This window comes from Ptychodera flava, chromosome 19 (genome assembly GCF_041260155.1).
Source record: "Ptychodera flava strain L36383 chromosome 19, AS_Pfla_20210202, whole genome shotgun sequence".
Taxonomy (NCBI): domain Eukaryota; kingdom Metazoa; phylum Hemichordata; class Enteropneusta; family Ptychoderidae; genus Ptychodera; species Ptychodera flava.
Window position 1 is genome coordinate 3,015,864 of NC_091946.1, and position 27,149 is coordinate 3,043,012.

Here is a 27,149-nt window from a genome sequence, read left to right on the forward strand (position 1 = left end):
GACAGTGAAATTAATCTAAATGTTATCACACTTGTGTACTTGGTTTGTAAAGTTGTTTCAAAATTTACTACAGGATCGGTAATTTTAGTTGAGTTGCGGCAAACAACAAACAGATGATAGTGTTGTTCCACAGTAGGCTTCCGCTGTAATTGTTGAGATAAAGCAATAAAGCAAGAACTTATTAGTGTCTGTGTGTGTAGGGTAAAGATTTCCTGATTTTCTATCCCCGTACATCTCGACAACTTTCTCACGTACTGCTTCTGGCTTATGTACCCCTTTTTCCTGTGGATCATTATTTTTTGCCAAAGAACTTCATACAATGCAAAGGCAACAAGAGTCTAATGAAAACTAGACTCTGACTCAGCTGTGATACAATGTAGCTCAGAGCGGCAGTATATAAGGAATGTAATATGAGTCTGTGTATGTGAAGTGCACTCCTAAGGGTACTCTCTGGTGTGCATTTATTATGGGTCCATAAAAGCTCTTTGATTTTCAGCGCAGTTATAACAAGTCTGCAACTTCTGAGACAAGTTTTGGAACAACTTTACAAACCAATTACACAAGTGTGATAACATTTAGATAAATTTCACTGTCCATTCTTATCTGCATATCAGTATAAAAGTGGCATCAGAAAAAATTTTACCAAAAGTTTCATCTGTATGACTATTATTATCATAATCACTTTTATTGTTCATTTCGTTGTATTGTGTCTTGTCTTGATGTTCTTTAACATATACTGTAAAGGCATTAATTATTCACTTGGATTTAATTTCGCTATATTTGCTGAAACATAAAATCTGCTGAATTTACTCCCAGTGAAAATGTTAAATAACAATAGAATCTATTGTTTTACTTGCAAAAAACAATGAACTTTACTTCTGGGGAAACCCCCAGGAATTTCATTTATTTCCCCAAGAAAATAAATTATTTTACAGTGTTTAATTGAATCTTTATCTAATTCTGTCATTTTAACACATTATCATCCATTATGTAGTGAATATTATTTAATTATGTATGAACAGATGCAATACAGCCTGCAGAAAACAATCTGCCCGTCATATTTGGTGATATTGTAAAACAAATCAGCATTATTTGAAAGTGATTTGTACTGAAATCAAATGCCTACTGCCTGAAAACATACACTGTGGAGAAATTCTCTTCAGGATCTATGCTCATAAAAAATCTCTTCTGCTCAAGTTGACATTGCACAATGAAACCATCTAGACATTTGTGGATGATTGGCTGCAAACTATCTGACACTGGCAAATGTGACTACAATAATAGAAGGCTTCTCACCTTGGATTACTGATGTAGTCTGTCATAAAAGCTTGATCCCAGAGTAGATTAGAAGCTGATGGTTGAATGCTAGCATAGATCGTCTGTTTTACTTTGGATGCAGTAGCACTAAACACTTCGGAAAATTTACCCTGTGAAAAAAATCAAAACACTCTTAGACCACTTCAAATGCATTCTCCATTTTGAAATTCTGAAATAATCACAGCATGTAGCCTAGATAAAAAGCTGACATGTCAGTTCTATTGCAAACTATTGAAAGATATGATTACAAGGCTATTTTCCAATCATTGTAGTTACATATGTGTATTTTGTGCATATATATTGCTTATAAAAACAGTGTCACTAAATGTATACTGTTCAAATCCTGATTCATGTCTGAAGTCAATAAGTGTACGCAGTTGAAAAAAGTTGTCTTTTTCTTGACGCCTTTCTTCAGTGTCAGCAAAGGATAAAGGGATGATGATACTGATACAGTAATCACAGATTCGAATTATAGATGGTTGCCTGAACATTTTTCCTCAATATTCAAAGTACATACGCTAGAGAAACTTTACAAAATGGCTTTTTGTTGACATATTTCTGCACAGTGCATAGTCACTGGAAAGATGTCTTGCTTGCAAACAAAGAATATGATGACAATCTTTTCATGTGGAAGATCCAACATTCACCCCATAATATCATGAGAGACCATACTGATGTGAAGATAGATGGGAGGTTAAACCTCTCTCAAAACAAAGCTTTGATATACACCCTCTAGTATAGCTACAGTTAATCTTTACAAAAGGAAAGCAATGTTTTCTCCAGAATGTGCATTTGCATGCATCCCCCCTGATCAAAATCCCCCTTCAAATAACCAAAAACGGCAATATGTCGCCCCTCTACAATGAAGTTTGAGATTATATTTATAACAGCATTCCACTTCATAATGGTGTAACACCAAACAGTTGATGTCATCTACTATCTGTAACCAAAGTCAAGTGATACAAGCTTTCTATCTGCAGAAGGATGAGATAAAGCTGAATGTCTTTAATTTGATATTGATCAATGCCATAACCTTTTTTGCTTACACCTTGAAAAATTTTAATTTCCATAACTTAAATTTGCATAATTTATTACAGTCCCAAAATCAGAACCAAATCCCCTAAATTTGAAGCAGAGGGCCACATTCTCTCCTATAAGAGAAACCTGGTGAAAACACTGAGAAGTGGAGAAATAATGCAAATAAAGAAAGCTTACCTTGAGATAGCTGCAGGACGTGTATAAATCATACAAATATGCTAATATACAACGTTCAGCTGAAGTACAATCAGAAACATTACCAACATGCTTCACAACACTACACAGTCTGTAAATCAAGAGAAGACATGTTGGAATTAACAACACAGAATGAAGCCATATGATTGTGTGCAATGTAGGCCATGTCATGAGGCCATAATAGGTTATGTGATAGCCTTTTTATTAACCTCTGTCTGTTGATATGAAAGTTGCTGTACATCTCAACTTTACCTGTATCTGACATATCATTTTGCCTTTCTAGCTGCAACAATTTTTGAAAATTGCAGCACCCACAGCCATTGTATGCCTTTTTCCTTGTTTTTGACTGATGACTGAATAGGAGACAGAACTTAGTTTGATGTGTATTTAGCGCTGGGCACCAATATCAGTTAGACCAGATGAATGATGAAATCGAAAGTCAAAAGAGGGTGTCAATCGGTTCACCCTGATTCCTGATAAAGAGGTCCAGCTCTGCCATTAAGAACAGTGAGATTAGGCCATACCATTGTGGTGCAAGGGTAAAGCAAGTCTTAAACTCTTTCACCACCATGGTTTGTCCCAAATCCATTGTTTTCTATGGTAGAGTTGGACCTGTATACAGGAAACTGGGGGTGAAAGTCTTAAACTATTGCAGCTGGAGTGGCAAAATGAGATGTCAGATACAGGTATCATCCAAATCTTTGTACTAAGGAAACAAATTACCAAAAATGTACCGTCCAATATTCAATAATCAAAATGGCCACTTTCCCTATATTACCTTATAGGGGAAAAACAAATATACAATTTCCACAAAAAATATCAAAGCTTTATTTACTTCACAATCTTCAAAATGAGTTGACACACGCATCATATCAGTAAAGTTCTACATATCTGCCCCAGAGCCACATTCTACCTTAAAGGTATATAGTCACTTGTAATCTAAATATGCCCATATATGGTCAAAGGGCCGTTCCTTGGTATTCAAAATACCCATGTGAGGGCGCTGTTTTAAAAAGCGGCCACCCGCTTAAAATCTGTGATTGGTTAGATTTTCTCTTTCAATGGTAACTGTGGCAAAATTGGAGCAGGTGACAGTATACCTTTAAAACTGTCACTAATAAATACTAAACATTAATTTCAAAATAAGTATTGAGTAAAATGAAACTTAGAAGAATAAAGAATACACATATGAGTACTTACAAATCGAACACATCAGCAGTTTGATCTGGTGATAACAATAAACATGCATGGTATCTTCTGAGGACAGCTACAATACACAAACACAGGTTGGTTGTGTAGTTTCCAGCAAGATTAGATGATTTCAACAACAGCTCAGCCTCAACAAGACTCATATCATTCAGTAACTGTGTGTTCAAACATATAACAGAAAACAAAGTTAAGACTTAAAGCTGAAATGACTTCAAGGATGAAATAGCAACTACAATAAACCATGTTTCAAATAGTTTTACTCTGATCATTCTCCTGAAATTTTTCATCATTTTTTTCAAAACTTGACAATCATTACATTTTGTCTCAATGTTTGTACATTTTTATGGATGGCAAAGTTTTCATATGATTTCTCATTTAAAGACAAGGCAGCTTTCAGTACATTTTTTGTATAGCTTAAAAGGGGCAAGGTTGCCAGTTTTGTTGTCTTTGTGTTGCAGAACATGAAATGCCCCGGTAACAGCAAAACTGAAGTAACATCATCTTCTTGTGTGCCATGATGAATGTGCATGATAAAGACATATTGAATTACCCTTAGGGATTGTAATTTGTCATACCAACTGTTGACTCATCAACCACTGACTTGTTAGTATATATTACCAACTGCTGACTAATTAGTATGTATTACCAACCATTGACTAATTAGTATGTATTACCAACCATTGACTCATTAGTGTCTATTACCACCCACTGACTCATTAGTGTGTATCACCAACTTCTGACTCAGTAGTGTCTATTACCAGCCACTGACTAATTAGTATGTATTACCAACCATTGACTAATTAGTATGTATTACCAACCACTGACTAATTAGTATGTATTACCAACCATTGACTCATTAGTGTGTATTACCAACCACTGACTCATTAGTATGTATTACCAACCACTGACTCATTAGTGTGTATTACCAACCACTGACTCATTAGTGTGTATTACCAACCACTGACTCATTAGTGTGTATTACCAACCATGACTCATTAGTCACTAGTGTATTACCAACCACTGACTCAGTAGTGTGTATTACCAACCACTGACTCATTAGTGTCTATTACCAACCACTGACTCATTAGTGTCTATTACCAACCACTGACTCAGTAGTGTCTATTACCAACCACTGACTCAGTAGTATGTATTACCAACCACTGACTCATTAGTGTCTATTACCAACCACTGACTCATTAGTGTCTATTACCACCCACTGACTCATAAGTGTGTATCACCAACTTCTGACTCAGTAGTGTCTATTACCAGCCACTGACTAATTAGAATGTATTACCAACCACTGACTCATTAGTGTCTATTACCACCCACTGACTCATAAGTGTGTATCACCGACTTCTGACTCAGTAGTGTCTATTACCAGCCCTGACTAATTAGTATGTATTACCAACCATTGACTCATTAGTGTCTATTACCAACCACTGACTCATTAGTGTCTATTACCAACCACTGACTCAGTAGTGTGTATTACCAACCACTGACTCATTGGTATGTATTACCAACCACTGACTCATTAGTGTGTATTACCAACCACTGACTCATTAGTGTGTATTACCAACCACTGACTCAGTAGTGTGTATTACCAACCACTGACTCATTAGTGTCTATTACCAACCACTGACTCATTAGTGTCTATTACCAACCACTGACTCATTGGTATGTATTACCAACCACTGACTCATTAGTGTCTATTACCAACCACTGACTCATTGGTATGTATTACCAACCACTGACTCAGTAGTGTCTATTACCAACCACTGACTCATTGGTATGTATTACCAACCACTGACTCATTAGTGTCTATTACCAACCACTGACTCATTGGTATGTATTACCAACCACCGAGTCATTAGTGTCTATTACCAACCACTGACTCATTAGTATGTATTACCAACCACTGAGTCATTAGTGTCTATTACCAACCACTGACTCATTGGTATGTATTACCAACCACTGACTCATTAGTGTCTATTACCAACCACTGACTCATTAGTGTCTATTACCAACCACTGACTAATTACCAACCACTGACTCAGTAGTGTGTATTACCAACCACTGACTCATTGGTATGTATTACCAACCACTGACTCATTAGTATCTATTACCAACCACTGACTCAGTAGTGTCTATTACCAACCACTGACTCAGTGGTATGTATTACCAACCACTGAGTCATTAGTGTCTATTACCAACCACTGACTCATTGGTATGTATTACCAACCACTGAGTCAGTAGTGTCTATTACCAACCACTGACTCATTGGTATGTATTACCAACCACTGACTCATTAGTGTCTATTACCAACCACTGACTCATTGGTATGTATTACCAACCACTGACTCAGTAGTGTCTATTACCAACCACTGACTCATTGGTATGTATTACCAACCACTGACTCATTAGTGTCTATTACCAACCACTGACTCATTAGTGTCTATTACCAACCACTGACTCATTGGTATGTATTACCAACCACTGACTCATTAGTGTCTATTACCAACCACTGACTCATTAGTGTCTATTACCAACCACTGACTCATTGGTATGTATTACCAACCACTGAGTCATTAGTGTCTATTACCAACCACTGACTTAGTAGTGTCCATTACAACCACTGACTCTTTAGTGTGTATTACCAACCACTATAGCTTTGTGGATAATGGTCTATGCATGTGCAACCGCTCGACGGTTAAAGCTAACATTGGCAGACCAAAGGGTAGCCTCGTTCCACAACTGTCCCTCACACAGCCTCAAACCTGCCCCATTTAAAGAACAATAAAGCAAGTATTGCAATTGAACACCAAATTCAGGTCCAGAAAGAAATAAATCGTCATCAATATCAATGTTCCTAACAAAAGTATTTGTAATGAACCTTCAAAATGAAATTGAGTGCTGGTATTTCTGGAATTTACAACAAAACATTTGATAGGGTCAATGTACGATTATATCAGTTTGTTGTTTTCAAGAGATTTCTGAAGTAACTTACAAGACCCATTATTATCTTGTACTTACCTGAATAGCAAAGTCCAGCAGTCCATCAATATTGAGAGCATATTCCATCAAATCAAATATAAATGTGATATGATCCACTGATGGCAGATGATATGAAGTTCCTTGATGGAAGTTTCTAATTTGTTCCAACACATTGTGAGCACATGTTGTCGTGACAACATGTTGATCAAAGTGAGACAATGCTTGAAATGTCGTAAATACACTGTCCAAACTCGCAATATTTTCAGATTTATGTTTTTTCGGTTTACTTGGTGTTGTGTTTTCCTTCTCTCCTTTTTTGTTGATAATTTTTAAGATTTCTTTTTGCACTTTTCTGACGGCATGTTTGGCATCATCTCTTGACTTCCCAACACCGTATAGGACAACTAGTCGCTGATTACATTCATGACTAGAAGCATCGTCTTGTGGGATTGGAAAATGTTTGGCATACAAAAGATGTTTGGATTGCTTGATGTAACTTCTAAGTACAAGTGCTTGTCTACTATCTTCATCAATTTTCTCATCTTTGAATCTTTGCTGGGATCCTAATTTCTCAGCTTTTAAAGCTTCCAAAAACTTCTCTTGAAATGAAGAATCTCGTCTGGTTTCTTTGAGAGGTTCAAATAAACTGAATTCATCTTTGTCCTCTTTCTCCTCCATGTCTTCATCTTGCATCTGAAATCAAACAAATCAGTCAAAACATACAATCAGGAAGAAAATGTAATCGCTAAAACGGTAATGCAGGGAGCCATGAATGCATTACTAGTTCCAACTGCTGCTTATCAAAGGCCTAAATTGAGAGCAAAATCTGTTTTTTACAAAATATTTTCATGGTATGTTCAACTCAAAAATGTTTATGGGATGTAATGTGTGTGTGCTACATTGCGTTACACCATGCTGTGACTTTGAGAGACTAGCAGAGCCTGGAAGTGACTCAGACCCTCTACTGTGTACGACGTCATTCAAATAAGTCTTCTGTATAACGGATATTTTGATTGGCTGTATTCATCTGATGTTAGCCATATCTGCCAATCATATAAACTGATGTATGTCACTCTCATTGTTTTGTCATCCAATGGATTTGATTGTTCTAATCTGCTAGTACTAAGAGTCTTGTCTTCAGACTAACTAGGGCAAAGGTACATGTTTTATCACGTGGAAACAACACATGTACCGTTTATTTAATTTTGAATTTACTTCAACTAGTATGCAGTCTCAAAATGATGATGTCACTAGAAGCTGTCAAGATCAGACTGAAGCACATACCAGTAATGCTAACTTTTGATGATTTTTTCATTTTCATTTTTAATGTCAACCATAGTTTCTTATTCTACACCCCAAAGTATGTTGATATATACAGTATTCAGCTTATCAACTCAGCATGTACACGTACACACCACATTGTTATTGTTGACAAATGAATTCTGGTCTGGAGTAGAATTCAAATGTAAACACAATAACACTGCATTTTACACACATATATATGCTTTGTTGACAAGCTAGATAGTTGATGTTTCAACATGCTTTGGGGAGTAGAATAAGAGAACTTGCAATTGACATAGGAAATACTAATAATGAAAAAGTCATCAAATGTTACTGTAAGAGTTACTGAGCCTTGAAGAGTGCTGTCTTTGACTGTAGAATATTTAACAGTTCAAGTTCTACTGTGGGGCCGACTGAAGGAGATTTCATTAGATTTCTACACTGACTAAAACAATATCAATAATTTTACTTGCTGTTCATTGTGACTAACAATCTGGATGTGAATCAACTGAATTAAAAGTGGATTAACTTGAAATTATTAACAAGCACAATTGGATTTCACATATAACCTTTCACATTTATAAAAAGACTCATTTGGAAAGACATTCAAGCAGTAATTGAATTTACTAACCTCTAATTTTATTGGCATGTGATCATCCATTTTATCATTACTGTCATCGAGATTATCAAGATTGGACTGTACGCTTGGTGGGGGTGGCGGCGTGGATACCAGGTCACCTCGTGATATCAAGGTGCACATGTATGCATCATGTGAGAACACATCATGACGAATCAACTCACAGAACAACAATACAAGATTTGCAAATGCTGTTTTCTCTTCTTGGCTACTGTTGTCATCTGCAAGAAGTCAAAGAAACAATCACTGTACTGAAAACTTACATGATCAAAGAGAAGTTATGTACATGGTTCTTGTACACTTCACTTTGGAACTTAGTGACAATGAGACCACACCAGCCTGGCATATAGAGTTTCAATGATTGCCTTTTTACATCAGCCCTTTAACTTTTGATGATCAAAGAAAGTGCACAGAATATACAACACTAAATTGGGAAAACAGCATGTTAAGCAGTGAACTTCAAAGCAGATTTTAATCATTACAATAGCAGTAACTTGATGTAGAAAATCTGTCATTTTATTGACTAGTACACCAAGTTCAAGGTGAATAATAGCAGAAGTCATAGAACCATTCCTGCAAATTTCGCAATGTAATCCTCTGATCAAAGATCAGATGATGAAAACTATAAGCAAGAGAGAAATCAGCATAAGTAAAAACAAAACCAATGCAGACTATATTTATTTTTTCTATCAAACAGTTTTACACCAATTAATGCTAGTTTACTCAATCTTATAATGTTTACAAAACTATCACCGCAACATTATGCTTAATTGTATCAATCATGTTCTGAAGTTAAGAGTGAATGCAAAGCAAAACAAAGGTTTTTCAAAACAACCTTATTTGTACTCTCAGTGATGACATTAGAATTATTGAGATATTTCAAAACCAGGAAATTTGCAAAAAAAAGTGATGAGTCTTTGACCTACCCATTATAGGAGCTTGGTTGTCCAGAAAATGTAACAATAAACTCTGGAATACTGGCAAACCATTACTCATTATAGAGGCTGATGAAATTGATTCTTTTTCATCAAGGATGTCATTTTCTGCATTCTTCTACATGGTTAACAAATACAAGACCATGGTTAGAAACACTTCTTAATTGTCAATGTAAGGAGACTTTGGTATGGTGTAGGTGTTATAGCACGGTAATATAATGGAATTGTCAAGAAGTTTGCAAGTCTGTAAGGCATGGCTGCATTTGTCAGTGGGGCATGGTTTCATTTGTCAATGGGGCATGGTTTCATTTGTCAGTGGGGCATGGTTTCATTTGTCAGTGGGGCATGGTTTCATTTGTCAGTGGGGCATGGTTTCATTTGTCAGTGGGGCATGGTTTCATTTGTCAATGGGGCATGGTTTCATTTGTCAGTGGGGCATGGTTTCATTTGTCAGTGGGGCATGGTTTCATTTGTCAGTGGGGCATGGTTTCATTTGTCAGTGGGGCATGGTTTCATTTGTCAGTGGGGCATGGTTTCATTTGTCAGTGGGGCATGGTTTCATTTGTCAGTGGGGCATGGTTTCATTTGTCAGTGGGGCATGGTTTCATTTGTCAGTGGGGCATGGTTTCATTTGTCAGTGGGGCATGGTTTCATTTGTTAGTGGGCCATGGTTTTATTTGTCCGTGGGGCATGGTTTCATTTGTCTGTGGGGCATAGTTTCATTTGTCTGTCGGGCATGGCTTCATTCGTCTGTAGGACACGGTTTCATTTGTCAAGGGGGCATGGTTTCATTTGTTTGTGGAGCATGGTTTCATTTGTCAGTGGGGCATGGTTTCATTTGTCTGTGGGGTATGGCTTCATTTGTCTGTGGGGCATGGCTTCATTCGTCTGTAGGATATGGTTTCATTTGTCAATGGGGCATGGTTTCATTTGTCAGTGGGGCATGGTTTCATTTGTCAGTGGGGCATGGTTTCATTTGTCAGTGGGGCATGGTTTCATTTGTCAATGGGGCATGGCTTCATTCGTCAATGGGGCGTGGGGCATGGTTTCATTTGTCAGTGGAGCATGGTTTCATTTGTCAGTGGGGCATGGTTTCATTTGTTAGTGGGCCATGGTTTTATTTGTCCGTGGTGCATGGCTTCATTCGTCTGTGGGACATTGTTTCATTTGTCTGTGGGGCACAGCTTCATTTGTCTGTGGGGCATGGCTTCATCTGATGAGTGATGATTTGATTGTGATGAGTAAATTATTTCTCAGATGCACAACCTGGCCTAGGTTTCCACAAGTCAACATTTTGGTTACCAGTTGAATAATTCACTGTTACAATTGGCTATTGGAAGCAAAAAATCTACCATACTGTACAGTACAAGCCATGAAAACTACAAACCCAGGTACATGTAGCATAGGCTTGTAGACTTACTCTGCTACTGTCTGTCTACATTCAATTCAATTTAAAAATGTACTTAAACAAAGTGGGTAACTGTGGTTAAGGATGACATAATATACGATTAAAAATTTGTATAAGGATGAGTTGACAACAAGCTACATGTAAATCTAATTTGAATTACCTCAATTTCAAGATCAGCTTGTCGCTTCTCAAGTAACTTGGCAACTACTAATGCTCTGTGTTCACCAGATCTTTGAGGACATACTGCCCACTCACATAACAACAGAATGATTGGATCATCACTTGCAGGAAGCTGAAATACAAAGATTAGGGAGTTACATTGGGACTTCAAGAATTCAAAGTGCACATTTTAGCAATCATATGCCTGGCTGGTTGTTTAGAAAATTTTTGATTTTGTGAACAGACCATGGAGGGCCTACCTTTATACATAGGATTCCATAAATAAGTTTTATTGACAATATATAGCCCATTCTTTTTTTAATGTAAAGAGATGTGGCAATCTTTTTTATTCTCTTTTACTGGTAAATACATGTGTTCTACAAGAGAAAAATCATGTCTCATTTGTCATGAGTTCTGGGTGTACACATTTTCCCCATAGTAATCCTGATTTCACCTCTCTAACATCCCACTCAGAAGAGAATCATCTCATACTGAAGTGGGTTTGTAAAAACCTGAATGTTTAAATTTTTGTCATTTACATCTTGACTGTGTACCTGTACTTCAGATACCAAAGATGTTCATAGTCTATGAGTTGTTCACACAGCATGAAAACAAAGGCGTTAACATGGCCCATTGCCAAACAAAGGATATTGACTTGATGTCATCATTTCCCTTTGATGTCTGGCTAAGTAACTTATCCTTCTTCTGCTCTAGTCTTTGATCTCTGTAACTGTGTCACCAAACATATAAAGGGACACTTCACTTACCAATAAGCAAACCTAGCTACATATCTATTGACGCCACAGTTATTTTGGACAACATTTCCATAACAAACCCTTGTCAATATGAAATATATCCTACACTGCTATAGAACTTGAAACCGTCAGACACACGTCTCACCTCATTATTTTCCTTGTTCTGCATGTTTCCAAATATCTTGTTGTAGAGTGCATCGATGGAGTTTGTTGAATCTGAACGGTCAAAGCAATGTCTGTCTAGGATTTCTAACGTATTCAGGACCCGACTGATAGTAAAACCAGCTGTTGATTCTTGACATTTGTCAGAGGACCATCTCACTTCAACAGCACGACCTCTCTGTTTGATCTGTTGCTCACTTGCACGAATTGCAGCACGAATCTATCAATAAAACAATGGACATGATCATGGAATTTTTTAGTTTCAACAGATGTAGTCCATATTTAATATCTAGGACTAGACCAACCAATGTTAAGGTTTGAAGTACATTAAAACAGGCAAACCACAAAACAAATGGAGCTACTTTGGCATTTTCCTAGCATTGTTATTCTTTTCAGTCATGTTTGTCTCGTACTCTGAGTGACTTGGTCTGCTCATAAAATGAATTCTCAATAGGTTTAATAAAAAATTTGAACAGACCACAGTACAAACAAAACCACGCGCAGAAATGTACATAGAACTATATATATCCTGTACATGCTTTTATCCACATATATTTGTTTATACTGCTATCACATAGCATCTTCAGCATCAATAACACACTGTAGTAGTCAAGAGTATAATATCCTATTTAAGAGTAAACCCCCTAGCATAACACTTTTTCATTAACTTTTCAAAACATGGTATTAAATTACATGAACCTTGATAAAATGTAAGATATACGTGATAAACACTTACCTGATGGCTTTGTAAGGCATTTTGATTGACAAGAGGCAAACTGGACGGTGCACAGGGCAGGCAATCCAACGGAGAGCCAGTCAGCGTACCAGTTTTACCTTCCCCGATATTATTCCATACCAATGCACTGGGACAGCACAGTGTTATGGTTTGCAGTGCACAGCTTAAACTCAGAACAAGTGAGCGATGTTGGGCACAGTTGTTGTAATCAGAGAATACAGACACCACAGAATTCATAGAATTGTTAGGAGTTGGTGCTGAGGCTGTACCATTGGATGTCAGACTTGATCTGAAATATTACAAATACATCATCATTACCTTACATTGTCTCAAAATCCACATATTTAGCCCTGTAATAATGTTACCCTTTTAATCAACATGGTTTGGCCCCACCCATTATTATCAAAGATTTCTGTGGACCTATTTACATGGAATCAGGGATGAACAAACTAGTTACTAGTAATAGACCACTATGTGTTGCCATGACAGTTGTGTAAGTTGGATGTCAATTTACAGAACACAAAGTCTCCATCAAAGCCGTACCAGCTGATAGTTTTTGATAGGCATGCATTTACAGAACAGAAAATGACAAAGGAATGGATAATATTGAGATTATTACCCGACAGGTGACTGAGTCACATGGGGAGACTGACATCTTGTCTGTCCATCACCAGAATCATTGCATAATAATGCCAGCTTCCTTGCACAAAAGTATGCTAATCGCCGTGACAACACTTGATTCTTAGTAAACTCTTCCATATACTGAAAACAAAGATTCAATATTTCAGCAATAATGTACTCCATCCTGGACCATGATGGCTAAAAGCCAACTTTGCACAACATAATGTATGGAGGGAAGCTGAGTACATGACGCAGTGAAATGTTTGCTTAAGTCCATTATGAGCCAGGAGGGGGGTTTACATAATTGCTATTATTTTAGTTTTGGCAATGCCAGTGAATTTGTAGATGTAGAAAACATCTAGGGCCGCTGGATAATCAGATACATTATCAGTAATAATCTGGGGATGACATCACAAAATCCACTGGTATTGACAAAGCTATAAATTATAAGTAACCATGTACGACACAAGAGTGCTGAATTTTCAGCAAAGAATGCCTTAAGGTACAAATTGTCCATTTACTCTGAAGTATTCATAATGACTGAATATTTTAACTCAACTGCCTTAGGAAGGGCAAGATTCGTAATTTTTAGACACAGAATGATACTTTCAATGAAATTTGGCAATGACCTGAACAAGTTGTAACACTTCATATATGTACAACTGAAAGAATATGGTTGAAAAGTTTATAATACCTTTGAGACAATTTCCATTACATTTTCATAATAAAATTAACACATATTACCTGTAAAATTAAAGGCATCACAAGTTTGAGCAAGCCTTCATCATGCAATTTTATTTTTTCAAGAACTTCTACCAACCAAGTTAGAAATTCTTGACGATCCATCATTCCTTCCTGGAATTAAAGGGAAAAGAACATTATTCAGTCAGTTTTGAGATGCTGACAGGCAACAGAAAGTGGTCATTTGGTGGTGACAGGAGTTTGTCAATGTGTGATAAAAACAAAGGAAAGCATCAAAATCAACTGAAGAAAACTTTATATTTCCATTGTTGTGGTAGCAAATTACTAAACTTGAGGTGAATAAACATCACAACATCACTAATTTTACAAGAAATATGAGAAAACAGTGGAAATATTGCATTTTTGAGAATACAAAAAGAGAAATTTTTGATCAATGGTAAATTTGTGTTTGAAATTTGTAGAAGAAAATGTATATACAACTATTTGTCGAAGGTAGCAGTCCACTGTCCTGCTACAAAACTTACAGCATCAAAGTTAACCTTTGTGAAATTTGCATTACTGTACAGAAAAGAATATAATCTTACACCTCAATGGGCTGAGATAGAATATCTCACACAAACCAAGGTATTGAGCCTTACATTGATGGAAAAATTTATCCCATTCAGCTTCTACCCTTGTCACAGCTGTGGCAAAGCAGTAATGCTAAGGTGTCTTGGACTGGTAGCACAAGGACTTGCCACTGCAAGTTTTGCATTGTTGCCTTTCAAAATTGAATTTACCCAGTACTGCTTTCCTTTAATTGTTTGTCAAAGCATGGCGGTGTATATTACCTGTAATTCCCTATTTGAAACAGTTGTATTTGATATTATGACAGAGTCCTCAAAATCAGACAAAGCATTTTAGATCTTTCAGTGTCAGTGCGAGTCATGATTGAAAAAATGCTAGTGACACTGCGAAGCTGCCAATGACATGATTTATATGCCCATTCCACCAAGGGTTGTTTTGAGGGAGGGTCCTTGCCAAAATAAACATCCTTGGCCAGCTAAGTTGTCTACCTGTGTGCTAAGTTGTCTACTTGTGTACAGTGCCAGAGATAGCTTGCCATCACACGTAAGACAAATATGTAATCTGTTGGTACCATTTATAAAATTCATAACTGCTTACCTGATACAGGTATCTTGCTAATCTAGTTGTATAGTGCCATAATTTCAAGGCATGTTCAACTTCTGGTGGTGGTGTGGTGAAGGCTGTAGCTCCAGTTGTCATGATTGAGTGATAGTACTCAGAAACTTTATGAAGTTGATCTTTTAAAAACTTGGTAAATGCTTGTGTCCAGTCTAAATTCAAATACAGCACAAGATAAGGAGATTTTTAATGACATCAAAATTTAGATCAGACATGTCCTAAATATACAAATTACTTTGAAATTAAAACAATTCTACAATGGTGCAGGCATGAGCTTTCAATGTCAAAATGATTTTGGATGAGCCAGTAAGTAGGACAGTCACTGCAGTGCTTGTTAGGTTGACACCTCGATTGGTGTGAAACTTAGGTACATTATACAAATGAAATCTTACACACTCTGGACTTGTTAAAAATATATATACACCAGTATACCAATGCTATATACAGTCAAGTATGCAGCTGAAATAATTCCATTGATGATTCAATGAGATAGAATGAAATTTGGATACACATGACAAATAGGTAGAACTGTAGAACAAGAATTACAACATAAGGGCAATTTCTAAAAACACACAATCCTTGTGAGTACAATATAGATTTGTATTGAATTCATACCCTGTGACGGATCATTGTGAGTACAATATAGATTTGTATTGAATTCATACCCTGTGACGGATCATTGAGAGTACAATATAGATTTGTATTGAATTCATACCCTGTGATGGATCATTGAGAGTACAATATAGATTTGTATTGAATTCATACCCTGTGACGGATCATTGTAAGTACAATATAGATTTGTATTGAATTCATACCCTGACAGATCATTGAGAGTACAATATAGATTTGTATTGAATTCATACCCTGACAGATCATTGAGAGTACAATATAGATTTGTATTGAATTCATACCCTGACAGATCATTGAGAGTACAATATAGATTTGTATTGAATTCATACCCTGTGACGGATCATTGAGAGTACAATATAGATTTGTATTGAATTCATACCCTGTGACGGATCATTGAGAGTACAATATAGATTTGTATTGATTCATACCCTGACAGATCATTGAGAGTACAATATAGATTTGTATTGAATTCATACCCTGACAGATCATTGAGAGTACAATATAGATTTGTATTGAATTCATACCCTGACAGATCATTGAGAGTACAATATAGATTTGTATTGAATTCATACCCTGACAGATCATTGAGAGTACAATATAGATTTGTATTGAATTCATACCCTGTGACGGATCATTGAGAGTACAATATAGATTTGTATTGAATTCATACCCTGTGATGGATCATTGAGAGTACAATATAGATTTGTATTGAATTCATACCCTGTGACGGATCATTGAGAGTACAATATAGATTTGTATTGAATTCATACCCTGTGACGGATCATTGTGAGTACAATATAGATTTGTATTGAATTCATACCCTGTGACGGATCATTGAGAGTACAATATAGATTTGTATTGAATTCATACCCTGTGACGGATCATTGAGAGTACAATATAGATTTGTATTGATTCATACCCTGACAGATCATTGAGAGTACAATATAGATTTGTATTGAATTCATACCCTGACAGATCATTGAGAGTACAATATAGATTTGTATTGAATTCATACCCTGACAGATCATTGAGAGTACAATATAGATTTGTATTGAATTCATACCCTGACAGATCATTGAGAGTACAATATAGATTTGTATTGAATTCATACCCTGTGACGGATCATTGAGAGTACAATATAGATTTGTATTGAATTCATACCCTGTGACGGATCATTGAGAGTACAATATAGATTTGTATTGAATTCATACCCTGTGACGGATCATTGAGAGTACAATATAGATTTGTATTGAATTCATACCCTGACAGATCATTGAGAGTACAATATAGATTTGTATTGAATTCATACCCTGACAGATCATTGAGAGTACAATATAGATTTGTATTGAATTCATACCCTGACAGATCATTGAGAGTACAATATAGATTTGTATTGAATTCATACCCTGACAGATCATTGAGAGTACAATATAGATTTGTATTGAATTCATACCCTGTGACGGATCATTGAGAGTACAATATAGATTTGTATTGAATTCATACCCTGTGACGGATCATTCAGAGTACAATATAGATTTGTATTGAATTCATACCCTGACAGATCATTGAGAGTACAATATAGATTTGTATTGAATTCATACCCTGACAGATCATTGAGAGTACAATATAGATTTGTATTGAATTCATACCCTGACAGATCATTGAGAGTACAATATAGATTTGTATTGAATTCATACCCTGACAGATCATTGAGAGTACAATATAGATTTGTATTGAATTCATACCCTGTGACGGATCATTGAGAGTACAATATAGATTTGTATTGAATTCATACCCTGTGACGGATCATTGAGAGTACAATATAGATTTGTATTGAATTCATACCCTGACAGATCATTGAGAGTACAATATAGATTTGTATTGAATTCATACCCTGACAGATCATTGAGAGTACAATATAGATTTGTATTGAATTCATACCCTGACAGATCATTGAGAGTACAATATAGATTTGTATTGAATTCATACCCTGTGACGGATCATTGAGAGTACAATATAGATTTGTATTGAATTCATACCCTGACAGATCATTGAGAGTACAATATAGATTTGTATTGAATTCATACCCTGACAGATCATTGAGAGTACAATATAGATTTGTATTGAATTCATACCCTGTGACGGATCATTGTAAGTACAATATAGATTTGTATTGAATTCATACCCTGTGATGGATCATTGAGAGTACAATATAGATTTGTATTGAATACATACCCTGTGACGGATCATTGTAAGTACAATATAGATTTGTATTGAATTCATACCCTGTGATGGATCATTGAGAGTACAATATAGATTTGTATTGAATTCATACCCTGTGACGGATCATTGAGAGTACAATATAGATTTGTATTGAATTCATACCCTGTGACGGATCATTGAGAGTACAATATAGATTTGTATTGAATTCATACCCTGTGACGGATCATTGAGAGTACAATATAGATTTGTATTGAATTCATACCCTGTGACGGATCATTGTGAGTACAATATAGATTTGTATTGAATTCATACCCTGTGACGGATCATTGAGAGTACAATATAGATTTGTATTGAATTCATACCCTGACGGATCATTGAGAGTACAATATAGATTTGTATTGAATTCATACCCTGTGACGGATCATTGAGAGTACAATATAGATTTGTATTGAATTCATACCCTGTGACGGATCATTGTAAGTACAATATAGATTTGTATTGAATTCATACCCTGTGATGGATCATTGAGAGTACAATATAGATTTGTATTGAATTCATACCCTGTGACGGATCATTGAGAGTACAATATAGATTTGTATTGAATTCATACCCTGTGATGGATCATTGTAAGTACAATATAGATTTGTATTGAATTCATACCCTGTGACGGATCATTGTGAGTACAATATAGACTTGTATTGAATTCATACCCTGTGACGGATCATTGAGAGTACAATATAGATTTGTATTGAATTCATACCCTGTGAAGGATCATTGACTTGTCTGGATTTCTTGATCTTAGCCTCTGATATTACTGCATAGTATGCTGAGGTCATTTTCACAAACCATGTTGCTCTGATTGTAGGCACTGAGTATTCACACAGGTAGCTGAACACTTCTTCTTTCCTGTTGAACATAGGCACCTGAAAATACAGAGAATAAAGAGTGAAAACACTCACATTAAATACACAAACTCCATTACAATTTGAGATATTAACTTTGAAACCATCACATATTGATTCTGGCTAAATATTTAGTCTTCTACGATCTTTGACAATGTTTTTGAAATGACAGGAAGATCTATTTGAAATCATTGAAGGTTTGTCTGGCATGAAATATGTGGTTGTTTGAGCATAAGTCTTTCCGGTGTTTTATTTGTCTTTGTCTAACTGGGAAGTGGGAACTCATACTCAGTCAAAATAAGTAAATCTGTCAATAAAACATACTTTGTTTAATCACACTTACACCAACAAACACTGATCATTTTACAAAACAAACCATACAGACTTTATCTTACCCTTTTAGCAAGAAGCATTAATGACTTGTTTCCAGCCAAATCTTGGAACCATGCTTGTAAGGAGTTCTTGGATCTTGCAGTCACCTGAATAAAATCATTATTGATCAGTTATTAACCACAAACTAAATTTATGATTGCAACCACATAACAAAATGTCTGTTTCTGATGATTTATGATTGTTTCCTTGTGGGTAATCATTTTGGTCACCTCATCACCTTGTGGGAAATCATTTGGGTCACCTCATCACCTTGTGGGTAATCATTTGGGCCACCTCATCACCATTGTTGACCAAAAACTTTGGTAGAAGAACATGCCCGATAACAAGTTGACATACCTTATACAAAATCTGAAGAACTCATAGGTTGATGATTGATAAATTATTTCAGAGATAAATGTTACTGTATGTCTATCAATACTTACAGGCCAGAAATTATCTTTACTTATTTGCTGTTTCCTTTTTCCTGTATCTTGAAAGGTATTCAACTTCTGTTTTTCTGCAATTATTGCACTGAAGTACGTACCAAACTGAAAAGGAGAAATACATAAGTATGCTGATGTCTATGAGTGGTCAACGAGTAAACAAAACCTTGTTATTATTATCATTTTTGTTGTGTGCAATCTCTTGTGAAATTCTGCGGTGAAACATTCAAAATATACTTCCACTTTCAAGCATTTGGACAAAATTCTGCAATATTTGGGATACGCAGTGGAACTAATAAAGTAATTCTTCAAAAGTAAATGTCTTTGAAAATGATTCATCTTCATAATGATCAGATGGTTACACACTACAGAGCAAAAGGAATATTTGTCACTACAACTGATTTGTAACCTGTACTCATATTTCAAATGTTGTATGGGTGTTTCAAGCTGAATTTCAGTCAATTTTAGACCGTGTATTTAACTTGCTCTTGTCTTTGAAGTCTAAGCACAACATGTGTGGTTCATATTTACAAACCTTGACCATACATGATTGAATAGTGTTCATCAACACCTACCCGACTTGGATTAATGTTACTGTGTCTGGCTGTTCCATACTGAAAACAAAAAGATATAATTGTTTAATTCTACGCAATCCTCTACACACAGCATGGGTACAGTTAGAGCAAAAATAAACCAGTTAACCTTTTCCTGCCAAGTCCATATTTCACCACCAGGTCAAGATGGTTAAAATTAATGAAACACAACATATTCCATATGGTGTATTTTAACATAATACTGTACATTTGAAGGCTGTTGAAAACATAAATACTGTAAACTTGATTTTTTTGGACTAAAGATGCTATAACAGACCAAACCAAGTGGGTGAAAATACATCATATTTTGGCTCAATACTGCTTTTTACTGACTTGGCTGATGGGGAAGTGATATTGTCTGGCAGGAAAAGGATTAAAGATAACAAAATCCCCATCTTTATCTATATCTTTGTCTATTAAAATGTATGCATTTTAACTTATCACATGATCAGAGAAGATCACAGACATGATGATGTCCTGTAGCAAGCTATCAGTAAGGTTTGTGCCTTTCAAGAATAGATTGTGACAATGTTGCAAAAATGACCACTTTGAACTAGCTCAACAGATGCTACCATATTGTGTACAGAAGACATTTTTACAAATAATTAAATTTATACAACAACAAACGCTTCCCTCTGAGGTTCAGTGTTGCCCTGATGATGTCATGTGATACTGTACTTTTAATGTAATTATGTTGATGAAACTTTCAATGTAATAAATACCTCATCTCCAAAGAATGGCGTATTGCTGAATCCCTGCTTGACGTTAGTGGCTGTCAGTTCATCCTGTAATTACAAATCAACACTTCAGCATTCACAGAGATTTCCAATATCAACATATTGTCATCACCAGTGTTCCCTACTTGATGCAGTCAGAAATTCTGCTTGTATAAAGACAAAACAGACCCTGCCGAGGGTTGTAAATGAGAGCTAACGATTGGCACCCTGTGTTAAAAATTGAGACACACGATACCATTCCATTCATGAAAGTCTCTATGGAATAATTAGTTTATTGAAGCAACACACTTTTATGAGATCACTGCTGTAGGATCACAACCCCAGACAAAGCTGGTATCAAGAGACTGGACAGATCACTGTATCTCTGGGAAAGATATTTCATCTTTTACAACATGTTTTTAGTTTATCAACTGCGGGGGCTCATCTTCATGCTCTGGAGTGCCTATTACGTTTTCAACAACTTATTTTTGTGAAAACTGATAATGCATTTTTTCCAACAGAGTTTATAATACAGGGATGGTGGCCATATTTCTCAAGAACTAATTTGGACAGATACCCCTGATTTTTATTCATGATTTCAAAAGGGAGTGACTTACGTTTCCTTAATCAGAAAGTTCAAGCAAAAGTAAAGTGTTTCAATTTTGAGGTGCATACTACCTAGAGTACTTAGACATTGTATGGCTGCACGATGACATTGATTTCATAATACATACATCATTTTGCCATAGAAAGCAACAAGCACATGTACATTATATCCTTATACAAAGATCTATTTGCTTAGCTATGAAAAATTCAAAAACAGAATGGCCATTTAGAGGTAATGTTGGATCGTACTGAAACAGATATTGATGTACCAGTATGTACATCTCAGTACATTGTCCTTATAAATTTTTATTGGACTCTGTTCATGTCTGAGTAATGAATTTCCAGACATGACAAAGCAATCACAACAGACTATCCTTTAGCAGTCCTATTCAATCATATCACAACAAACCTGTATGTGCATGTGAAAATCAATCAAAATGTCAAGTGCAATGCCATTGAACCACAATAAAACTTCGTTTATAATGCCCTACAACAAAGAAAATGAAAACACCATAAAGGACCTGCAAACCAAGTTTTCAAGCCACATGCATGTGATTTCTGAAATGCTTTATTTCAATGCAGGGCCATAGCCCATCGCACAACACAAAAATACAAAGTCTAGAAAACGTGAGATGGTACATAACTTCAGCTACACTGGCAAAACAGGAGAATGGTATTTGGAATTAAACTTTATACTACAATAATTCTAAATCAATATCAAAATTTATATAAGCTGATTAATAATGCATAAGTTCTAGAGCTTGTAAAGTGTGTTCATTTTGGGCAACACACTGGACAAATTTGCCAGGTACTTACTCATGTACTAATAGAAAAATAACAAGTTGCTATACTCAAAATCATAATGGTATCCATTCGAGTTAGATTTAACATAATTTTTTAAAAACCTTCACAGCAGAAACTTGCAAATCAAATTCCACAGCAAATGAAAACTGGTTTCTGAGAAGATAATGGTTGGCAAAAAATTGAAAAAACATGAGAAAAAGTCACTATCAAACTAAAAAATTATAGGTATCTTCATAAATGAATAACTCTGCATAATATCTACTCAATCAGAGCACTATTAGTGAAAACCAACAACAAACAAACACACACCATGGAGGTCGAAAAGATCCATGAAAGGTATCATACCTTTCATGGATGCACGTACAAACAGTAAAGTAAAGAATGACAGACAAACACTGGCTTTTCCACCTATCAGATTAGCTGAGGTTTTTCTAAATTATCTAATCACCCCTCCCAGAGGTTTTTTGTGAACCCTTAGTACCTCAGGCTCACAGTCATGTCTCTCACTCAGTACATGGTATTATGCAAGACTTGAGATTGGTAGGTAAGGCTGCCAATCTCCAGGTTTGCCTTGTTATCTTTGGTGATTGCTAGCTAGGTATATGTATACACAAAAGCTCCATGTACGGGGTAATATAGACTGTGTACTATTACGTACACTGTCGCAGTTAATATGCTGAGCTATACATTAAGTAGTACAATGTACAGTGATGTTTATTTATTCCTGCCATTCGGTTAACAGGATATTATTAAATACCTGGGATCATTTCTCCCAGTTGTAGGGGGAGAACACATCCCTGTCCAAGCGACAAGTCAGGCGCAAATCAGTCTATTAACTCAATTCTTCCAGATGCTCATCCTCACGTATAATCGAAGAAAAATTAAATGTTTTCATGTGGTTCGCATTTTAGTGAGCGACACGGATGATATCCGGTGATTCTGATGAGCGTCATACTGGCGATCTCGTCGTCATTTGTTGCAGCTTTGATCTGCACAGAACACGAAAATTTGAGATCAAGGTACACTGTTAGTGATTAATCTTACCTCTTTCTGTTTTGGATCTTGAAGATAAACATCTGGGGGTCCAAGTCTTGATCTTTTCAGCGGCCGGTTTTCGGCACATATTCCACCACAAGCCGCCGCCATTTTGGAATACTCCGTAAACATACAGAGGGCGCTCTGTTGCCCCCAGTGGGACAAAAAACGGATATATTGAGCTCAGGTAGAACTTACATACTTAGGGACATACATACTGGTCAGTTTCTTCGGCCGGGGGGGGGGGGGGCGGTGGACGGTGGATTATTTTTTGCCGACGTCAAAAAGTGGCTGATCCCCCACTATTCCAACTTTCGAAAACAGGGTGACCTCCCCTGCACGCGACAAAGGTAAAACAAAAGGTGGGAATATAAATTCAATAATTCAGTATATGCATATATATATATATATATATATATATATATATATATATATATATATATATATATATATATATATATATATATATATATATATATAATTTTGAGGGTATATTTTAGACATTCAGTGATTCTGTTTTAATGAAATTGTTATCATGTCATTTGTAAGATACGAACTAAAAAGTATCGATTCTTGATAAGTTTGAATACAGTTTTTGAATGAGCTGTTGTAAGAAAAATACGATTGTGAAATATTAGGGCATGTTGTTTTCTAATACTGAATTCTCATAAAGAATACAGAAAAGTATCAGGGACTTGTCATGCTTTTCATATTAACTGCAGATTTCATAATAGTACACTTTGCAAAACAGACTCAATTTACAGACATCAAGATAGTTCTTACATATTACCACGCCCAAAGGGCGCACCGAAAAATATTTAACATCCAGATGTCTCTGATATGTATGCCACGGTCTGTTATATGAAAGTCATGCGGCTGAAGGGCGTGCTGAAAAATATATTTGATATTTTAAAGTAAAGCACCAAAAAAATTTAAACATACAGATATCTCTGATATACATATGTCTGATATATTAAAGTTTCGTACTCTGAGTGGGCTCTGAAAAATATGTCTTATTATTATGAAAATTACGCGCCCGAAGCGTGCGCCAAAAATGTCACTGAATAATGAAATGTGTAACTGGCACGATGCATTTTAGGCAAGTATGAGCCCGTGTCGAAATTCAAAACACACTGACCCCCTATTGGGTATTTCAAAAACATGGTGACGCCCCCCCCCCCCCCCGCCCATCATCAAAGTCAAAAACAGGGTGACCCCATAAATCCACCAGCCCTCCTCAGGCCGAAAAAACTGACCAGTCCCTTAAGCTGTAGTGCATTACAAATGTCATGCTCACACAAACACAACAAACAGACAGGGATTTACAACCTTTTTTCTAGACCCTTTAGGTACTGTACATCATAAATCATTTACATCCTTAATATAATTAATGTTAATTTATTTTACATTCACCACACCGTCTTATAACGGCATTAAAGTTTAGTTGTTACGACCTGGGTTAGCGTGTAAATTCTTCCCGTGTTCCCCACGTCAAAATTAGTGGACCAGCCCAATCACTCAAACATCAGAAGATGGAAAATTTGGATATTTGGATATTGTATATCTTTGCGTTAACTATACATGTATGTTTGGCTTCGCATAATATAGTGTGTAAATATCTACAATTATATTTCAGTCTGGCATTAAATTCACTTGTCAACTATAACAATGTCCACTATAACTTCGGTCTACTACACATATACACTCTAATAGCAAAAGCGTGGTTGGAAAGACGTTTTTCATGCAAGACCCTGCTCTTCTTACTGATTGTATTGTGTCTAAGAAACTTAAGATTTTTTATGCAGCTGTGCTGTTGCTAATTTCAGTGATTACTGCATCATCTTATGCACAAGTGTACATCTCTGACTCTGATATGTCCCCAACATTGTTTTACACAATTTACAAATGATTTAAATATTTTACTAAGTTTCTCTGTACTTTAATGTTCTTTCCTGTGTACACCGTATCAATTGTCCAAGTTTCTACAATGTTCCCCGCAGTATCCTAGATTTTAACTTGACTTCTGTACTCAATACCGAACATGGTTAACTTTCAAGCAAAATGTTGCATTTTCACGAACGTAAGTTCATTTTCCATTACAAAAAATGTATTTTGCGTGCATTCTGGATGCCGTCATAACAGGATGTAACAGGATGTAACAGGATGTAAGGCCATGTAGATACCATCAAAATAGCCAATTACGTCAGCCCTTTGTAGCCAAGGCTCGGGAAGGCTACATGAGTTTAATAGAAACGTTCTAATGTTGTTTCGAAGTCGCTTTTTTGAGTGTCCTTAGATGTGGGAAAGATAGAAACAAACAGGACGATGAAAAAGGTCAAAGCTACCCCTGTTTTGTTTATCAATATACGTCTTGTGTATCCCTTCTTGAATACTAGTAACCGATTAGATATTAAGGTTGTATGCGCCTCGAAAGTAAGACTTAAAACTTTTGCACAAACTTTCCTCAAGAAATATTTCAACCACTGTCTTTCAAAATCAAGAATAAAAACTAGGGGTCACCATGCAAATTTTGGTACAAGGGAAAGAAATTACCAAAGCTTTACCGATATTTGAAATTCCAAAATGGCCGCCATCCCCGTATTAACTCTGTGGAGAAAAATAGTTTTCGATTTTCGAATAAATTTGGACGATGAAAAATATTGTTACACCAAGGGCTTTAAAATGAGCCACCAAAGAATTGTAAAAGTTTGAGAGCCTGACTATCTATCCCTGAGTAGCATTGGAGTGCATATATGAAGTGAACTGGTCAATCAACAGCACTGTGATATGCGACAGCACAAAACTGAACGGATGTCTCGGGACCGATCCTATTTAACGGGTCCCAAACGGACCCAAAACGACCCCTTAACAAACGCACCAAAACGAAGCCACCTATGGACTATTTCGAACAAAAAGGCATCAAAGATGATACGGAGGATGTACGGTTAAAAAGCTGTCATTGTGTACAACTCAAAGATTACTCACTAAACATAATGAACGGTAAACATGGTAAGGGGAGATTGCTCAAAAATGATAAACAAACAGGAGGTATTTATTCATTGCTTTACAGTCGTTTGACCATCAAATACTCATACTTCTATCTAATAGTGTTAGTGTCTATAAACACTGCATCTGACTATAAACTGTCCTTGTATTTTCTTGCAGTAACGTGTTATTTTTTTTTATTCAGAGAATAGTGAGAGAGTTTAAATTGGTATAGATATGGTGTTTATATACATAAAAACATAGAATGTATAAATGTTGTTCGATGCACAGCTCCAAAGTTGTAATTGGACTGGTGGAGGTCAGGTGGGATTTGTTATTCTAGGTATCACCGAATGACACTATTTCGACATTATGATTTCAAAAGTTAAACATCGGAAGGGAGATTTCCCCACATAACCTCTCTCAGTTTAATCGCTTGTAACTTTCCCACGTAACCTCTCCAAGTCTGTCACTTGTTCAAAGCCGTTGTAACCGGGTATCAAACAGTA

The 27,149-nt window shown here is 36.0% G+C and overlaps 1 protein-coding gene across 4 annotated transcripts in view; it reads right to left on the bottom strand.

The window, feature by feature from the left end:
* LOC139118392 (mediator of RNA polymerase II transcription subunit 12-like protein) overlaps positions 1–23,781 on the bottom strand; it is a 64,912-nt gene extending 41,131 nt beyond the window's left edge. For all 4 annotated transcript variants that reach the window (XM_070681693.1, XM_070681691.1, XM_070681692.1 and 1 more), the window contains exons 1-18: positions 23,665–23,781; positions 21,217–21,279; positions 20,477–20,515; positions 19,902–20,006; positions 19,482–19,565; positions 18,945–19,107; positions 15,311–15,483; positions 14,189–14,299; positions 13,443–13,585; positions 12,824–13,112; positions 12,071–12,307; positions 11,172–11,303; positions 9,595–9,721; positions 8,663–8,889; positions 6,790–7,443; positions 3,751–3,914; positions 2,533–2,641; positions 1,297–1,427 (exon numbers count right to left, since the gene is read on the bottom strand). In XM_070681693.1, the coding sequence (XP_070537794.1) occupies positions 1,297–1,427; positions 2,533–2,641; positions 3,751–3,914; positions 6,790–7,443; positions 8,663–8,889; positions 9,595–9,721; positions 11,172–11,303; positions 12,071–12,307; positions 12,824–13,112; positions 13,443–13,585; positions 14,189–14,299; positions 15,311–15,483; positions 18,945–19,107; positions 19,482–19,565; positions 19,902–20,006; positions 20,477–20,515; positions 21,217–21,279; positions 23,665–23,766 (3,053 nt within the window). In that variant the 5' untranslated portion in view covers positions 23,767–23,781. The remainder of the gene's footprint in view (positions 1–1,296; positions 1,428–2,532; positions 2,642–3,750; positions 3,915–6,789; positions 7,444–8,662; positions 8,890–9,594; positions 9,722–11,171; positions 11,304–12,070; positions 12,308–12,823; positions 13,113–13,442; positions 13,586–14,188; positions 14,300–15,310; positions 15,484–18,944; positions 19,108–19,481; positions 19,566–19,901; positions 20,007–20,476; positions 20,516–21,216; positions 21,280–23,664) is intronic.
* Between the last annotated feature and the right edge of the window lie 3,368 nt (positions 23,782–27,149).